The sequence below is a fragment of the Vulpes vulpes genome, chromosome 12, assembly GCF_048418805.1.
Source record: "Vulpes vulpes isolate BD-2025 chromosome 12, VulVul3, whole genome shotgun sequence".
Lineage (NCBI taxonomy): Eukaryota > Metazoa > Chordata > Mammalia > Carnivora > Canidae > Vulpes > Vulpes vulpes.
In genome coordinates this window covers 38,739,959-38,758,556 of record NC_132791.1, presented here as the reverse complement: position 1 = coordinate 38,758,556, position 18,598 = coordinate 38,739,959, and the positions used below count along the sequence as shown (strand labels likewise).

At 40.3% G+C, this 18,598-nt stretch overlaps 1 protein-coding gene across 15 annotated transcripts in view; it reads left to right on the top strand.

Moving 5' to 3' along the window:
• Nucleotides 1–2,468: 2,468 nt before the first annotated feature.
• Nucleotides 2,469–18,598, top strand: part of CCDC171 (coiled-coil domain containing 171) — a 397,884-nt gene continuing 381,754 nt past the window's right edge. For 9 of the 15 annotated variants that reach the window (XR_011995545.1, XR_011995544.1, XM_072728228.1 and 6 more), the window contains exons 1-2: nt 3,141–3,431; nt 12,237–12,395. Coding sequence is in view for 12 of the 15 variants with exons in the window: in XM_072728228.1 (XP_072584329.1) it covers nt 12,352–12,395 (44 nt within the window). In the remaining 3 variants the exon portion in view is untranslated. Of the gene's footprint in view, nt 3,090–3,140; nt 3,432–5,275; nt 5,331–12,236; nt 12,396–18,598 lie in introns of those variants that run through there. The other 6 variants (XM_026001433.2, XM_026001428.2, XR_011995546.1 and 3 more) reach the window with 6 other exon arrangements.

Here is an 18,598-nt window from a genome sequence, read left to right as displayed (position 1 = left end):
AATGAGGGTTACAAATTCACAACCCCAGCTGAGTTTATGATATTATGATGTCATGTGGATGCAGGGATGGATGACATCACCGAGAAGTTTATACAGTAATATGTGAAAGTTGACTGAGAAAATATCACATTGAGGGGCCAGAAGGGCCATGAGTTCCCTGGGCAGCAAGCAATAAAAACATCAAAGAGCTGGAGAAACCAAAAGTCTTACCTATGCTGCAGAGAAATCTGAGGAGGATCAAAGTGTCAGTGAATTCAAGGGGAGTGGGATTTAGCAATGAAATCCTTATTGATTTTGGAAGCTGTTTTGGTGGAGTGCTGGGGATGAATTGAATAAGATCTTGGCAGGAAAAAGAATGAGGTGAGTATTATGACTTTTAAAGTGAAAAGGTAAGTGAATTAGAAAACCTCTTTTACTTACAGCTTTTTCTAAGTAGCAGCAGCGTGTTAGGCAAACAGAAGCAGAAGAGAATTAACCTTGTAAATATCCAAAAAAACAGAAAACCTCCAAATATTCTAAAAGTCTGATTTATTGAGTAATTACTATAACTTCTTTGCTCGACACTCTTCATTAGCTTTGTTGCTTGATTAAGTACAGTAGTCCTCCCTTGTCTGTGGGGGATATGTTCCAAGATCTCCAGTGATGCCTGAAGATGGGGTAGTACCAAACACTATACTATAACACTGTGTTTATTCCTATGTGTACACACCTATGATAAAGTTAAATTTATAAATAAGGCATAGTAAGAGATTAACAATAAAATAGAGAGTTATAGCAATACATTGTAATAAAAGTTACGTGAATATGGTCTCTCAAAAATATTTATTGTATTGCGTGTGGTGAATGTGGTGAGGTGAAGTGAGATGATTGATGTAGGCATCGTGACACAGAGTAAGGCTACTTTTGATCTTCTGAATATGTCAGAGGGAGGATGATCTGCTTTCTGACTTTGGTTGACTGCAGATAATAGAAGTTATGGAAAGAGAAACCATGCATCAAGTGGGAGTATGCTATGACCCAGAAGGTCCCTGTGATCTGGGGTCTGCCTACTTCTCCAGCGTGTTATCTTAACTCCCTACTATTTCCCACTCTCAATCCAGCACACAGAGCTTCCAGTTTCCCAATGCCTCATGATGTTTCTTGTGTTGGTGTGTGTAGCTTCCGTGTCTTCCAGTTCCTTCTCAGCGTGGTGACTCTAAACCAGCTTCCTAGAGTAAGTTCATAGTTGTCTATAAAGCCTTTGGGGGTCTCGTGGTTGTTATTAACATTTGCCTCTTCTGATTCCCATTGCACCTATATTAAATACCTTGTATTTCTATCACCAAGCTCCAGGATGGGTTTATAATCTGTATTCAATAAATATTGAATGAACAAATAAATGAAGATTGCAAGCCTTCATACAGCACTTATTCTTCATTTAACAAAAGGGTGCAGGGGATCCCTGGGTAGCTCAGCGGTTTGTCGCCTGCCTTCAGCCCAGGGTGTGGTCCTGGGGTCCCGGGATTGAGTTCCACATCGGGCTCCCTGCATGGAGCCTGCTTCTCCTTCAGCCTGTGTCTCTGCTTCTGCGTCTCATGAATAAACAAACAAAATCTTAAAAAAAAAAAAGTGTGCAGTATAGTACATTTGCCATTTATTCTTGCCATATAATATTCAATTTTGTTATTCTTCTAAAATATAAAAGATTTTATAAGTAGTTAAAACTTGTAAAGAAAAAAAAAAGAAAGAAAAAAAAGAAAAAGAAAAGAAAGAAAAAAAAGCCATAATCTCAGTAGTCTGTTGTAGTACTTTTGCACTGCATTTGTAAATGTTAGGGTGGGCTCTTTTTATCCTTTCCATAAACACTTTCCTTTGAACCAATTATCCTCTTCCTGGCAAAATTATTAGGAAGCAGGGTGGTCTTCATTTTTAAACATAAGTAACAAAATGAAACCAATTCAAGTTTCAGTGTTACATGAATCAAGGAGGATTTAATCTCAATTTGTATTTGCATTTATGAGGTTGGCTGTCCCCAGCAAGACAGGGAAAAGACGGCCACTACACCTGGTTTCAGGTTGATCGCAATCACCACGGGACAGTCTTGGCATAAACGGTTTGTTTCGTATCAAACACCTTTTTGAAGGAGTGGAGGTGGAGATGGTGAAGATAAAACCCCCATCAAGGGACACCTGGGTGGCTCAGTGGTTGGGCGTCTGCCTTCAGCTCCGGTAGTGATCCTGGGGTCCCGGGATCAAGCCCGGCAGCCCTGCCTCTCTCTCTGTATCTCTTATTAATAAATAAAATCTTAAGGGAAAAAAAAAATCCTCAATCAAAATCTCGCCAATTTGCATTTTTCTTTGGGGAATAGGTTTTGAAAGGCCAAGGAACAAAAGAGCGTCAGGTTTTCCAGTGTCCCCGGGGCGGTAGCAGATTGTGAAGTAGAAATTCACGAGGGGAGGGCGCATGCGCGCGAGCCGGGGGGCTGGGGGGGGGGGCTGGGGGGGGGGGCGGGGGCAGCGAGGGAGCCCGTGCCGAGCCTTTAAGGACTTTTTCGCTTGGTACCTCCATGTGTTATTTGTAAAAAAAAAAGAAAAAAGAAAAAAAGGCGCTGCAACAGTTTCAGCGAGCTGACCCGCATTTTCGCGGCGTTGTCTACAACCCCAGCTGGGACACAATGGGGATGGGAGGAGGGGACAAGAAGCGTCTTGCGGGCGGAGAGCGGGCTAAGCAGCGGGAAACCAGAGGAGCCGAGCCCCCCACCCCCGGCCCTTGCTCGAGGGCACACACCCCGAGGGGCTACACTGGCCTGGCGGTCGGTAGTTTAACGCACAGTCGGCGATCCATCCTCTTAAAGAGGTTTATTCACTAGACGCCAAAGAGGGGTTGTTAGGGTTTAGACATATGCCTTGTCTGTCGGCTCTGCGGCTTCGGAGTCCCTGACCCGGCGACCTCGCGCTGAGGACAGCACCTCCGAGCTCGGGCCGGGCCGCTCTCGCGCGAAAGGGCGCGCGCCGCTCCTCAGCAACGGCGCATGCGCCTGCCTCGCCTTCCCGCACGGCCGCGCAGCTTCGCGGGCCCTCCTCTTCCAATCGGAGCGCCGGATTCTCCCAGTGCGTATCCCCCGGCGGCGGGCGGCGGGCGGCGGGAGGAAAGGGGCCGGCTGGGGCGGGGCCGGGAGGCCTGCCAAAGTCTGCGGAGGTCTGCGAGCGCCGCCGAGGCTCCGGAAGTGGCCGTTGTAAACACAGTCTCTCCAGGGCTTTCCCCCTCCGGTCCCCCCCCCTTTTTTTTTTTTAAATGCGCTTTCCCCCTCCCCGGGTCCTAGAGTCCGTCGGGTTCCAACAGTGTTTGCTCCGACCCCGGCCATCTGCCTAGGCCTCTTTCTACCAGTTGAGATTTGGAGCTGCCCCTGGGGGGTCTTGGGTGTGCGGTCTGGACCACGGGAGCCCCCTGAGGTAACCACGGGGGCGAACGAGTCGGGCAGGGAGGTGTTGAGGAGGGTATGGGTGCTAATGGGGAGCCCCGAGTTAGTTCGTAGTTGTTCTGGGGCTGTTGGTGTCGTGCGTGGGGATGCGCCTCCCCCCCTGGGCTGGGCCTCTCCGCCCCCTGGGGGAAGATCTCCGTGGGGCGTCCCGACCCGAGTCCGCTGAGTCCTCCGAGTACCCGGAGGACTGAGGAGGGACCCGAGGGCAGGACCCAGAGGGCTCCTAAGGTTTACTGTTCCAGGCTGCCAGGCTTTTCCCCTCCCAAGAATCCGTAAACTCTTCCAGGATAAGGACCACGTCTTTTTCATCCTTTAAAAAAAAAAAAGATGCCAGCCACACACTTGACATTCTATCCATGTTTGATAAATGAAAGGATGAGTTGTAGTAGGCTGTCATCTGTAGCTTACCCTCCAGACATGGAAAACCCGGCTGTTTTTTTCCGAGGCTGTAAATTTTCTGCAGGAGTAGAGCCTCCTTTTGACAGTTCTTTATTCCATCGTGATATTTATCCTAGCTAAATATATATATATATATGTATAATTTTATATATATATATTTTTCATTTTAAGCAAATCTCTGATGATTCTGTGTTAAGTTTACCTGAGAAGCAATTTCAGTTAGCGTCCAACTTTTTCAAATACAAAACACATGGATGTTTTGTATAGGTCATAAAATTTTGCAGAGAGGACCCTACCGTTTTATCCATCAGCTTTACTGAACAGTTATTGCCTAGTAACAACAAAACAATGGTACAGCAGAAGCTGACAGAGGCTTTCCATAAAGTGAAGAAACAAAGGCAGTGCAACCTGCTAAGAGGAAAGAAGGGAGTAGTTTTATTTTTATTTCTTAAAGATTTTATTTTTTTAATCATGAGAGAGACAGAGAGAGAGTCAGAGACATAGGCGGAGGGAGAAATAGGCTCCCTGGGGAGAGCCCATTGCTGAGCTTGATCCCGGGATCACAACCTGAGCTGAAGGCAGACACTCAATCACTGAGCCACCCAGGTGTCCCAGGAGGGAGTAGTTTTAGTCTGGAGCTCGAGTTTTCTTAGCACAGTTTTATTAGCTTCATGACTTCAGGCAAATCACCTAAATGGGCTAGACTTTAGATTCCTAATGTCAGATAAAGAGGATGGGCTTGGTCTTTAAAATCCTATTTAATTCTAAAATTCTTTGATTGTCTCAGCCCCCTTGTCATGGTCTTGTTCTGATGAAAGAACCAGACGTCTTTTTTTTTTTTTTTTCCAGACGTCGTCTTTAAAGGTGAAATATCTAAGCCTGCAGATAGAATACCCCAACACAGATGTGATTATTATTGAAGACAATACTGTGTTATGAAAGAGGATGGATTTAGGAGTCAGCCAGATGTGGTTTTGAATTCTAACCTTCCCACCAAATATATATATTTTTTAATATTTATTTTGAAGGGGAGCACCGGGGGGAAGAGGAAAGAATCTCACAAAACCTGGGGCTGAGTGCTGAGCCCCCTATTGGGTCTTGCTCAAGACCCTGATATTGACCCAGATGACCTGAACCAAAACCAAGAGTCAGTGGCTTAACCAACTGAGCCCCCAGGCACCCCTCCCACTGAACAGCTTTATACAAGTTACTCATTCTCTCCAAGCATCAGTGTTCTGGTCCATGAAATATGTGTGATCATCTCATAGGGGTATTGGGAGGATTCAGTGAGATTAGGTATGGTTAGTGTAGATCTGGCACATAGTTGGTGCTCAGTAATAGTGGTTTTTATCTTTTTTTTTTTAATCTTTTCATCACCACCTCCTCCACCCCTCCCTTTTTTCCTGATCTGTACAGACACACTGAGAAATGAATACATTCTGCATGACCCACTGAAGGACTCAGCTGTGAGGTAGGAAAACTTTGTATCAGCAGTAGCTCTGAAATCTAGAGTAGAATTGTCTTTTTGACTGGAACTTACTCTTAGGATGTCTTGATCATTGATCCCTTGGCCTCAGTTGCCCTATTAACCTATTTTTAGAAAACTTCTTATTGAAGAATGATAGACTAACATCCCCTCATCTGTTTTAGTTGGACTGGTGAGAATAGTTCAACTGCACTACCAAGAGAAGATTCATCTATTAATAGAGTATCATAAAAAGCTGATTTAAACTTTGCCTTTATCCATCACTGCTACAGGATGGCCTAGTTTGGGCCCAAGCCTGTGGAGGTGTCATTTGGATTGAGAATCCGTTCTCCAGATTTCGTTAAGAGGACTCTGACTTGTAGTGAGTTTGGATGGGGTGGGGGTGCGTGAAAGAATGAGCTGTGTGAGCAGTATTACTGCTATTACTCCCTATTAGCAGTAGGGAGCAGAAATGCTTCTCTTGACAAGCAAGATCTCACCTGCTCTCTGGCTGGAAGTGAACCATGTCTTAAAGGCCAATAGCAAGCCACATAGCAGAGCTATGGAGTCAGCCAATTTGGGCTTGAATCCAGACTGTCACGAGATAGAGATGTGACTTTGGACAAGTGTTTGAATGAATATCTTTAAGCCCCAGTTTCCATAGGTATAATGTGGGGATGTTAACAGTATCTTCCCATTGGGGAAGAGTGATAGTGTAGAGATTGAGAAAGTTCTTTGCACACTGTCTGGAGAATTGATGCTTGTCACAGTTGGCATGATGACAGGAGGAGTGGCTTTGAGGTATCAGATAGATAGATAATGATGTACTGAATGTTTTCAAATAGAAAGTGTTACTTAAAGTGTTGGGTACATATTGGAGAAAGGCTGATGTTGGTTGCGTATTACAAGGAATTTGTAATTCTACAGATTAGCTAAAGGATCTTGTGGAGTTTCATAGAGAAGTTTCAAGTAAAGCTTAAAGCACATGTAATGTGAAGAGCCTACAATTCTTTGACATAGCTCCCTATTTCACTGACATTTCCATTACTGTACCTGGCTGCTTTCCTCATCATTCATTACCTTTTCACTCTGGGGCATGAAAAACAAGCTTTGCTACATCTTCTCTGCCATTGTTCAATAGAACAGAATTCCAATCATAGTTTAAATTCAGCCACAGATGTGACTTGGGCTTTTCATTGATATAGTCTTCCTAAAACACACAGAGGTAGGCTCTTGAACCCTACTGTCCTCAGGAGCTGATATCAGAGACAGAGAGGAAGAAAATAAAGAGTTTGCTAAAGGAGGGGCATCTGTGGCTCAGTGGGTGAGTGTCTGCTTTTGGCTCAGGTCATGATCCCAGGTTCCTGGCATCTAGTCCTACATTAGGCTCCCTGCAGGGAACCTGCTTCTCCCTCTGCCTATGTCTCTGCTTCTCTCTCTGTGTCTCTCATGAATAAATAAATAAAATCTTTAAAAAAAAAGATTTTGCTAAAGGAGACTTTATTTTATTTATTTATTTTTGAAACATTTTATTTATTTATTCATGAAACAGAGAGAGAGAGAGAGGCCGAGACACAGGCAGAGGGAGAGGCAGGCTCCATGCAAGGAGCCCGACGTGGAACTCGATCCCAGGACCCCAGGATCAGGCAGGCCCTGGGTCGAAGGCGGTGCTAAACTGCTGAGCCATCCAGGCTGCCCTAAAGGAGACTTTAGATAGGTTTTTCTTTTGATGATGAATTTAAAAAATTGAGCTATAACTCACCTATTAAATACGGTTTTAAGGTATACAGTTCATTGGCTTTTAGTATATTTAGTGTTCTACAGAAATCACTACCTTCTAATTCCAGAACATTTATTTCCCACTCCCCAAAAGAAACCTCATACCTAATAGCAGTCAGACCCAATTCCTCCTCTCCCTACCCTCTGGCAACCACAGATCTGCTTTCTATTTCTATGGATTTGCTCATTCTATACATTTCATATACATGGAGTTCATATACATGGAGTCATATACAGTATGTGGCCTTTTGTGTTTGGCTTCTTTTTACTTAGCGTACTGTTTTCAAAGTTTATCCATGTGGCATGTATCATTATTTCATTTCTTTTAATGGATGAATAATATTTCGTATTTTATTTACCAGTGGATCAGTTAATGGACATTTGGGTGGTTTTTTATTTACTCTTTGGCTATGCTGCTCTGAACATTTGTGTGCAAGTTTTTGTGTTTTTGTTCAAGTCCAGTAATGACCTTAGGATGTGTCTTGGTAGTCCATATTCTCACATACACAGTTTGCCTTTCAAAATGTAGATTAAAATTTTGTTACTTCAGGAAAGTTTTCCTGAACTACAGTTTTTAGTGTTTTGTTCTCTCACTTTTGTCTTCTTATTCCCATCTTCTTGAATCCTTTGATCTCCTCCTTTTTTTTTTTTTTTTTTTTTACTCAGAAAGTTTTGTTTTTCATTTCCTTTGTCCTTTCAGGCATTTTCTGTCATGTGTCTTTACTTTTGTTCCCTTGTAGCCTTCATCATTGAAATTACTTTTTTCTTCCATTTCTCTTTCTGATCTTTGTCACCTTTTTTCTGAGTTTTTCTAATTCTGATTCTTATTCTTTCCTGTCTTGTACCATTTTTTGTGTCTTTTAGCTTATTTTGAGAAAGTAAGTTACAGGTCTTATCTATTCTGAGATTATGTCTTTCTGTTACGCTTTCATTTGTAGTATTCGATTCTGCTCCTTACTCTCTTTCACTTGTGTTAACTTTGTATGGGGTTTGATCACACTACTTCTCTGTTGCTTATTTTTTGGAAGGTTAGTTTATCTGAGCTTTGAGATTGGGGCAAGCTTTGGGAAAGCTTTTCTGACTTCATGGAACTCTGTCTTGTGGGTTTTTTTTTAAAGATTTTATTTATTTATTCATGAGAGAGACACACACACAGAGGCAGAGACACAGGCAGAGGGAGAATCAGGCTCCATGCAAGGAGCCTGATGTGAGACTCGATCTCGGGTCTCCAGGATCACACCCCAGGCTGCAGGCAGCACTAACCGCTGCGCCACCCGGGCTGCCCTGTCTTGTGTTTTGTGTTAAAAACTATGGTGCCTTATTTCTGAGATTTCCCGGCAATGTGTCCTCCTGCAGTTTGGTCTGGGGCATTGCTTTGCTTTGTCTTTATTTCTCTTCTTCTACTCAGCTTTGATTCCATTCCTTGCAGTTTCTCTTTAGTGTGGGCCTCTGTTCAGGAAGCGGACCTGGACAGGTCAGTTCTCAGAGTTCTTAAGCTTTTAAGAGTTTCTTATTGTATATGCCTGTATCACATGCAGACTCTTGGAATGGGCAGACTTCTCCTGGAGTTCATCTGCTGTTCTCAGATTGGTTTGTAGTGGTCCCCATTGAATAATCTGCTGGCTCTTTTTTTTTTTTTTAATGTAGCCTTGTTATTTCCCTCTGCTTTCTCCTCCTCAGATACTTCTGCTCCTGTGTAGGTTTTGTGGCTTTTGGTGGTTTGCCCTTATTCATTTGTATTTTATAGCTTTTTCTTGTAAATGTTGCCTATAGATTTTCTAGTTTCTCTATCTCTGTTACTGTAGAGAGGATTTTTATAAAGTCCCTCATTTAAATTAATAAGTTGTAGAAAAACAACTTTATGAAAGACATGCTGCAGGCAGGGCTGATGTGAGAACTCATTTTGTATCTTTCTTGTCACTCAACTTCTTTTTCTGTTTCACCCTGTGAGAGTATTTTCTTTTCTTTTTCTTTTTTTTTTTTAAGATTTATTTATTTATGATAGAGAGAGAGAGAGAGGCAGAGACACAGGAGGAGGGAGAAGCAGGCTCCATGCCAGGAGCCCGACGTGGGACTCGATCCCGGGACTCCAGGATCGTGTCCTGGGCCAAAGGCAGGCGCCAAGCTGCTGAGCCACCCAGGGATCCCCTGTGAGAGTATTTTCAAGTTTCTTGTCCCTGTTAATTTTTTTTAAAGTTTATTATTATTATTATTTTTTAGTAATCTCTATACCCAGTGTGGGGCTCAAACTCACAACCCTGAGATCAAGGGTTGTATGCTCTTCAGACTGAGCCAGCCAGGCTCCTCCCCACCCCCCATTGGTTTTCTCTTGTTGTCTAACAGTTACCACAAACTTAGTTTCTTAAAACAGCACCCTTTATTATCTGTTAGTTCAGGGGTCTGGGCACAGCTTAGGTGGGACCTCTGTTCAGAGTTTCACTGGACTGCAGTCAAGGTGCTATCTGGGCTCATCTGGAGGTTTGACTGCTTCCCAGCTCATTTAGGTTGTTGGCAGAATTTATGTTGGCATCTGTATGACTGAGGCAACTAGCTTTTTACTGGCAGTGAAGTGGAAGCTGCCTGCTGTTCCCGGTTATGTAGCCCTCTTGGTGGGTAGTTCACAGCATGACCTTTTGCTTATTCAAGGTCAGCAGAGATTGTCATTTCAGTCTACTAAGACAGAATCTTATATGACATGATGTAATCATGGGGGTGGCATCTCATCACCTTTGCCATATTCTTTTGGTTAGAAGCAAGTCACAGGTTCTGCCCATAGAAAAGGGAAGGATATTATACAAGAGAGAAACATCAATGGAGGCCAAGATTGTGGGACATCTGCCTATTACAGTATCTCTATCAGTGATCTGGAAATTGATGACACTTGCTCCTGAGCTATAGAAGACACTTGTTTCTCTAAAAGACCATTCACATTTGAAAATGTTAGATACCAAAATGATGTACCAAAAAAAAATTGTTTTCTTCAATTTAGCTTTGTTGAAACAACTTTATTAAAATTTGGTAAACTACCTCTTCCCACACCTCTCTGCCCAAGATAAAACCAAAACAAAACAATAGACATTAAGGCCCAATCTATGGAAATTCTTTTCCTGTGGGTTAGAGGTTCTGTTTGTGCATGTTGTGACACACACACATCTTTTTCATAAAATAGAAAAATTTGACATACATACTTTTGAGCCTTGAATTGGAGTCTGACCTTTGGGGGTATGGTGGTAAGGTGAAAGGATTCTGGGACTCAGTATTGTAAGAGGTTGACTGAGTCCTTAGTATCCTCCATTTAATAGCTGACTGGCTGTAGACATGTCATTTTAGCTTCTCTGAGTCAGATGAGCTTCCTTAATTGAAGTGAGGACAACCTCAGGAAAGACAATCTTTACTTTAGTGTTGTAAGGATCAGGGTTCTACAGATTGCTTGGCACTATATTAGGTGCTCAATAAATTGACAGTGGTATTTGTTTGTCTACCACCATTTCTAAACTTAGTCTTTCAGGTCCCTGGAGAACTAGGATTTTTCCCTCTGTCTTGGTAAAAATTCTATCTTCTTTGTTCTGGGTCAGAGTATTCTAGTATTAGCTAAATCATTGTTTTAAAGATCTGTTGGTGTCCCCCTGTAGGAATCATTACTCAGTTCTTAGCACCTTGTTTTTGTCTCTGTCTTGGTTGGCTTGGGTCCCTTTTCTTTCAGTGAAATCTCTGAGGGTTTATTAGGAGCAGAGAGAGAGAGGGAGAGTTAGCTATTTTTTTTTGGCCTTATAGATATCCCTGTACATCGACAATTTCACCAAGTAATTCTTTTAATACATCTTTCCCCTAGACCGAATCACCTTAAGGATCACTTTCTCCCTTCCTTTATGAGGGACTATGATATTTTCCCAGAGGGTATATATTCAGTAATAGAAATTTAGTGACTGAGCACTGTATAATGCTGTATGTATTATTTAAATCTCAAATATATAAGATTGATGTAATTATCCCTTTCTTATGGTTGTGGAAACAGGCTCAGAGGGTACAAGTGACTTGCCCACGGACACATACTTGGAAGATACTTAAAGGCATCCTAACTCAGATCTCTCTGAGTCCAAAGCTCATGATCTTTCTTAGGATATTGGACTTCTACTAGGGATACCAAGAGATGCTTGTGAGATCTTGATATTTGTGTCTTTCTGAACTTAATCATTCTTATCTCTGTTTAAAATACTTACCCAGAGATTATTTCATACCGTATATACACACACATATATATATGCCTATATATAGTAAAGCCATACCTTATATATGTACCATACCATATGCTATATATATATATAGTAAAGCAACTTTAAATGATTAGCTTTGTGTAATTTAGAATATCTCCCATAGAAAAGAGTTCCAGAGAGACCAGGGTAAGTGACAACTACTCTCCTCTTTCCTTACTCCTCCTTGATCCTTAAGAGAAGGACTTTGAAAATTACCATGAGATTATTTGTTGGGAGAGACCAAAGGTTCTCTTTGGTTTTAGCATTGCATTAGAAATACATCATTTATGAGAAGGGCTTTAGGGACTTAAAAATGTCCCTGGATTTCACTTTCTTTCAAAATGAATTCTATCCCCCAGAAATAGTCTTTACATTCCTTTTCTAGTTCAAGAGTAATTTGTCACTATTTTATTAAGATCATTTTTTTGGGGGGTGCCTGGGTGGCTTAGTCAGTTAAGTGTCTGCCTTCAGCTCAGGTCTTGATCTCAGGGTCCTGGGATGGAGCCCCACATCACAGGGCTTCCTGTCAGGGAAAAGCCTCCTCCTCCCTCTGCCTCTGCCCATCTCCCCCATGCCAGCTAGTACTCTCTCTTGAATAAATAAAATATTTAAAAAGATAAATTTTTCTCTTCATTTGAGAAATTAAAATTACCTAATAGAATTTTGTTTTTATAAGGAGTATCTTTTAAAAATGTTGTCATTATTGCTTCTAATCTTTTTTAAAAGAGATCAAACATAATAGCTTTTAAAAATGCAAGTATTTACGTTTGTTATAAAACAATTTTTAAAGTACAAGTAAGTTGAAGAAAAAGACAAAAATCACTCAAAGTCCCAGGACTCATATATATAACCATTGTTATATTGTTTATTATTTTAACAGACTCCAGCTCATCTAACCTGTAAGCCACAGCCGTGCGGACAGTTGTAATCCTCAATAACGAAGTCTATCATCCAGAAATAGTGGGCTACTTTGGAAGAGTTGGAAGAGACTTACCATGAGTTCAAACAGTTCAAGTAATGCCCCTGGTGACACCCAAAGGTAAGTCGCCAGTCTCTTCCTTTAGTTGGGGAGGTGCTTCTGGGTTGCAGGCAGCAGGGAGCAGTAAGTCGTGGTGGTCAGGGGTAGGGTGGCGCTGATTATAAAGATTCTCCAGGCATGCTGAGGGAGGTGGAAGCTTCCTGTGCCTGGAGGAGCCAGCAGGGTGCTTCAGAGAAACTGGAACTGGATGAGGGACTTTGTGCCCTGGTCTCTGCTCCTTTGTTACCTTGTCCACCAAAGTCAAAGGGTGTGTACTTTTTCCTGTCCTTAGAGATCCACTTATTCCTTTCTCTTCCTCAGATCTTCTCTCCTTTTTATATTTTTGCTTATTCACATTTCTGTGTGTTCCCTACTTTGGCCTGCTCTAGTCTCTGTGGCTTGAGCAGAGACTTCTTGCCCCAGTGGTAGGCTTGAGCAGAGACTTCTTGCCCCAGTGGTAGTTTGTGACTTCTCTCCAGCCATTCTTTTGGTTTTAGCTCCTGTTCCAGCTGCACTTTTGTTTGGAATTTATATTGCAAGAATTGCCATTATTGCTCATCTTTTTTTGTACCCTTGATATCTGCCTTTGGGTGAGGCACCTGCTTTTGGTTGATTCACCTCTGATGTGAGAAATAGAAAAACTCTGAGTCTGTGATATAACATTGAGCCATTTGCTAACTAAAGCGTGGTTTACAAAGAACTCAGGACAGAAATTCAAAGTGTTGAGAAACTTTTATAATCCTGTAACAGAATAGTTTTTCTGTTTAAGTCTAGTAATAAAACACTTGGGTTGTGTTTTATCTCTTTTTAAAATTTGTTTAGTTACTTTAAATATAATTATTTTAGTCATTTAAAATATATTTTACAGAAGTATTGTTTATGTGTATGTGGGATGGTCCTTGCTTATATTTAGTTTTAGAAGAACTGATGTACGTAGCCTTTTCAGCAAGGATATGTGGTGGGGCAAGGGCCATGACTAATGTGTACTTCACCTATAAGTAGGATTTGCTGTAGAAACATTTTCCACCTATCTTTAGAAGTTACCTTACATCCTTTCTGGAGAAAGGTATGAAATAAGTGAATAAAATATAAACTTTTTACTTCACTAAAAGCCTTTTCACTTTTGGAGGGAACATCTTACCACACAAATATTTATCTGTTGTGATTTTTCATGACTAAATTACTCTTTAGAATTCTAGAATCTGTCTAAAGGAAGTTGAACTTTGCTATTTACCACTAGTTTACTTTCTGTTTCTATAGATTTGCCTTTTCTGAATAATTCATATATATGGAATCATACAGCATGTGTTCTTTTGTCTGGCTTCTTTCAATAGGCATGTTCTTCAGGTTTATCATGTTGTTAACAGGTATCAGTACTGTTTCTTTTTTATTGCTGAATAGTATTCTATTGTATGGTTACAGCACATTATGGTTGCGCACTGCCAGCTCAGGGACATTTAGGTTGTTTCTACTTTTGGCTGTTAAAAATCATGGCACTCTTAACGTTTGTGTAGGGGCCTTTGTGTGGAGATGATTTCATTTCTCTTGGGTAGATTGTTAGGAGCTGCATTACTGCATTGTACGGTAAATTTATGTTAATTTTTAAAGAAACTGCTAGATTGTCTTCTAAGTTATATTTCTTTTATTTTTTAAAAAATATTTATTTATTAATTTATTCACGAGAGACATAGAGAGAGGCAGGGGGAGAAGCAGGCTCCCTATAGGAGCCTGATATGGGACTTGATCCTGGAACTCCAGGATTAAGCCTTGAGCCAAAGACAGATGCCCAAACATTGAGCCACCTAGGCACCCTGTGGCTGAACCATTTTACATTTCTGCCAGCAGTACATGAGGGTTTTAGTTTCTCTACATCCTTGCTAACACTTGTTATTTTCTGATCTTTTAGAAAAATTTATTTTAATTCCAGTGTAGTTAATGAACATAATGTGTTATATTAGTTTCAGGTGTACAATCTAGTTGTTGAATTTTTTTTTTTCATTGGCTTTTTGATTATAGTCATTCTAGTGAGTGTGAAGCAGGATATTGTAGTTTTAATTTGTATTTTTTTTGAAGATTTTATTTATTTATTCATGAGAAACACAGAGACTGAGGCAGAGGGAGAACCAGGTTCCCTGTGGGGAGCTTGATGCAGGACTTGATCCCAGGACCCAGGGATCACAACCTGAGCCAAAGGCAGACGCTCAACCACTGAGCCACCCAGGTGTCCCTAATTTGTGTTTTCCTAACGAGTAATGATATTGAACATCTTTGTACTTTTTTTTTTTTTTTTTTTGCCATTTGTATGTCTTCATTGGTAAAAAGCCTATTAAGATCTTTTGCTCATTTTAAATTGGCTGTCTTATTGCTATTGAGCTTTAAGAGTTTTTTGTATATTCTAAAAAAAAAAGTTTTTTGTATATTCTTGATACAAGTCTTTCATCAGATATATAATTTGGACATATTTTCTCCCATTTGTTGGCTTGACTTCATTTTCTTAATGTTTTTTGAAGTGCAAATGTTTTAAATTTTTATAAAGGCCAAATCTTTTCCTTTTTTATTTTTATTTTTATTTTTTTTTAAGTAGGCTCCTTGCCCAGCATGGGGCTTCAACTCATGGCCCTGAGATCAAGAGTCACATGCTAAGTTGACTGAGCCAGCCAGGCACCCCTCCAATTCTTTTCCTTTATGGATTGTGCTTTTGGTTTCATATCTATGAAATCTTTGCCTAACGTAAAGTCATGAAGATTTTTCTCCTGTGTTTTCTTCTGGAAGCTTTATAATTTCAGTTTTTACGTTTACGTCTGTGCTCCATTTAAACTTACTTAAAAATTTTTTTTTTTTTGGGAGCAGGGAGAGCTTGTGTGTAGGGGGTGGAGGTGGAGGGGAGGGGCAGAAAGAGAAGAAGGGAGAATCTTTTTCTTTAAAAGATTTATTTATTTTAGAGGGACCTGGGTGGCTCATTTGGTTAAGTGTCTGCTTTGGCTCATGATCCTGGGACCTGGGATTGAGCCCTGTGTCTGGTTCACTGCTCAGTAGGGCGTCTGCTTGTCCCTCTCCCTCTGACCCTCCTCCCTGCTTGCGCTCTCTCTCTCTCTCAAATAAATAAATAAAATCTTTAAAAAAATATTTATTTTAGAGAGAGAGAGTGCATGCAAAAGTGAGCACAGGGGAGGTGGGAGGAAAGGGCCAGAGGGAGAGAATCTCAAGCAGGCTCCCTGCTCAGTGCTGAGCCCCATGCCAGGCTTGATCTCATGACCCTGAAATCATAACCTGAACCGAAATCAAGAGTCAGACACTTAACTGACTGAGCCACCCAGTGCCCCTTAAGGTACTTTCTATGTATGGTGTGAGGTAAGGATCTAAATGAATGTTTTTGCATGTTTAGATATCTAGTTGTTCCAGCACCATTTGTTAATGAGACTATTTTTTCCTCATTGAATTGCCTTGACACATTTGTTGAAAATTAATGGACCAAAAATACATGTTTATTTCTAGAGTCTCAATAATGGTACATTGATCTGTCTTCTTAATTTAAATTCCACACAATTTTGATTACTTAGCTTTTAAAAAAAAGATTTTATTTATTTGAGAACCAGCTCTCAAGAGCTTGAGCAGGGGGAGAGGAGAAGGGGAGAAGAGAGAGGGAGAGATTCCCAAGCAGATTGTGCTGAGCATGGAACCCAATGTGGGGCTTGATCCCATGATCCTGAGATCATGACCTGAGTAGAAACCAAAAGTCAGATGCTTAACTGAGTCACCCAGCTGCCCTGATTACTGTAGCTTTAGAGTAAGTTTTGAAATTAGGAAGTGAAAGTTCTCCCATTTCTTTTTTTTTTTTTTAAGGATTTTATTTATGTATTTATTTGAGAGAGAGAGATAGTGAGAGGGAGTGTAAGTAGAGAGGAGGGATGGGGAGAGGCAGAAGAAGCAGGCTCCCTGCTCAGTAGGGAGCTCAAGGTGGGGCTCCATCCTAAGACCCTGGGATCATGATTTGAGCTGAAGTCAGATACTTTAACTCACTGAGCCACCCAGGTGCCCCTCGCATTTCTTCTTTTTCAGTATTGTTTTGGTTATTCTGAGTCCTCTGCACAAATCCTGCTGAGAGTAAGGTAGGTATTATGTTGAATCTATAAATCAATTTGGAGATAATTGCCACCTTAATAATATTGACTCTTCCAATACGTGAATGTGAATATGGAATGTCTTTTCATTTATTTAGATCTTTAATTTCTTTCAAGAAAAATGTGTATTTTTCCTAAATCTGTTTTTTTTTTTTTTTGGATACCGTTGTACATGGAATTATTTTTCTAAATTTCATTTTTGGATTATTCACTGTTACTATATAGAAATGTAATTGATTTAAGTATATTGATCTTACATTCTGTGACCTTGCTAAAATTGTTTTTTTAGTTCCAATATTTTTGTTTCTTAATTAATTTATTAGGATATTCTTATAGTATCATAGTTTTACTTCTGGGGTGCCTGGGTAGAAACATGGGGTCATGAGTTCAAGCATCACATTGGGCATAGAACTTAACTTAAAAAGAAGGATAGTTTTACTTCTTTCCTTTTAATATATATGCCCTTCCTTCCTCCCTCCCTCCTTTTAATATATATGCCCTTCCTTCCTCCCTCCCGTCCTTCCTTCCTACCTGCCTGCCTTCCTTCTTTCATTTCATTTCTTTTCTTTCTCTCTCTCTCTCTCTCTTTCCTTTTTTTTCTTGTACTGTCTAGAACCTCCAATACAGTCTCAAATAGAAATGGACATCTTAAAAAAAAAAAAAAAGAAATGGACATCTTTGTTTTGTTCCCTTAGGGGAAGCTGTCAGTTTTTCACCAATAAGTATGCCAGTTGTAGGTTTTTCATAATGCCCTCTATCAGAGTAAATTTCCTTGTATTCCTAGTTTGTTGAGGTTTTTTTTTTTTTTTTTTATCACGAATAGGTTTTGAATTTTGTCAAATGCTTTTTCTGTATCTATGGAGATTATGTAATTGTCTTTTATTTTAGTAAAATTGTATATTACATTAATTGATTTTTAGACATTAAGTCAATTTTCTATTTTTGGAATAAATCCCACTTGGTAATGTTGTGTAATCCTTTTAAGATGTTGCAGGATTTGGTTTGCTAATGTTTTGTTGATTATTTTTTGCATTTCTATTCATGAGGTATATTGATCTGTAGTTTTCCTTTCTTGTGATATCTGATTTGATTTTAGGTAATCTGAGTTAAGAGAATGAGCTGGGAAGTGTTTCTACCTTCTCTAAAGTGAGGATTGATATTCTTTCTTCTTCAATTGTTTGTTATACTTTATTAAGGAAGCCATCTGGATTTGAGTTTTCTTTGTGTTTAGATTTTTAAAATGATTAATTCACTATCTTTAACTGTTATGAGTCTATTCAGATTTTGTTTCTTTTGGGGTTAGTTTTTATAATTTCAGTATTTCTAGGAATTTGTCCATTTGGCCTACATTGCCAACTTGTTGGCATAAAGTTGTTCATAGTGTTTATTATAGTCCTTCTAGGTTGGTAGTGTCGTTCCCTCTTTCATTCTTTATTTTTATAATTTGAATCTTTTTTTTTGTCAATCTAGCTAAAGGTTTAGCAAGTTTGTTGATCTTTTTATTTTTTTATTTATTTTATTTATTTATTTTTTTAATTTTTATTTATTTATGATAGTCACAGAGAGAAAGAGAGAGAGGGGCAGAGACACAGGCAGAGGGAGAAGCAGGCTCCATGCACCGGGAGCCCGACGTGGGATTCGATCCCGGGTCTCCAGGATCGTGCCCTGGGCCAAAGGCAAGCGCCAAACCACTGCGCCACCCAGGGATCCCTTTTTTATTTTTTTATTATTTTATTTATTTATTTTTTATTTATTTATGATAGTCACACACAGAGAGAGAGAGGCAGAGACATAGGCAGAGGGAGGAGCAGGCTCCATGCACTGGGAGCCCGACGTGGGATTCGATCCCGGGTCTCCAGGATTGTGTCCTGGGCCAAAGGCAGGCGCCAAACCTCTGCGCCACCCAGGGATCCCTGTTGATCTTTTTTTTTTTTTTTTCCTGTTGATCTTTTTAAAGAGCCAAATTTTGGTTTCATTGATTCTCTGTGTTTTATTTTAGTCTTATTTTTAAAAAAAATTAAAGTCACATATGTACATTATTTAAAGAATCTCATGTTCTACGGGGCTTACTGCTATTAGGAAAGATAGCAAAACTAATTTGCT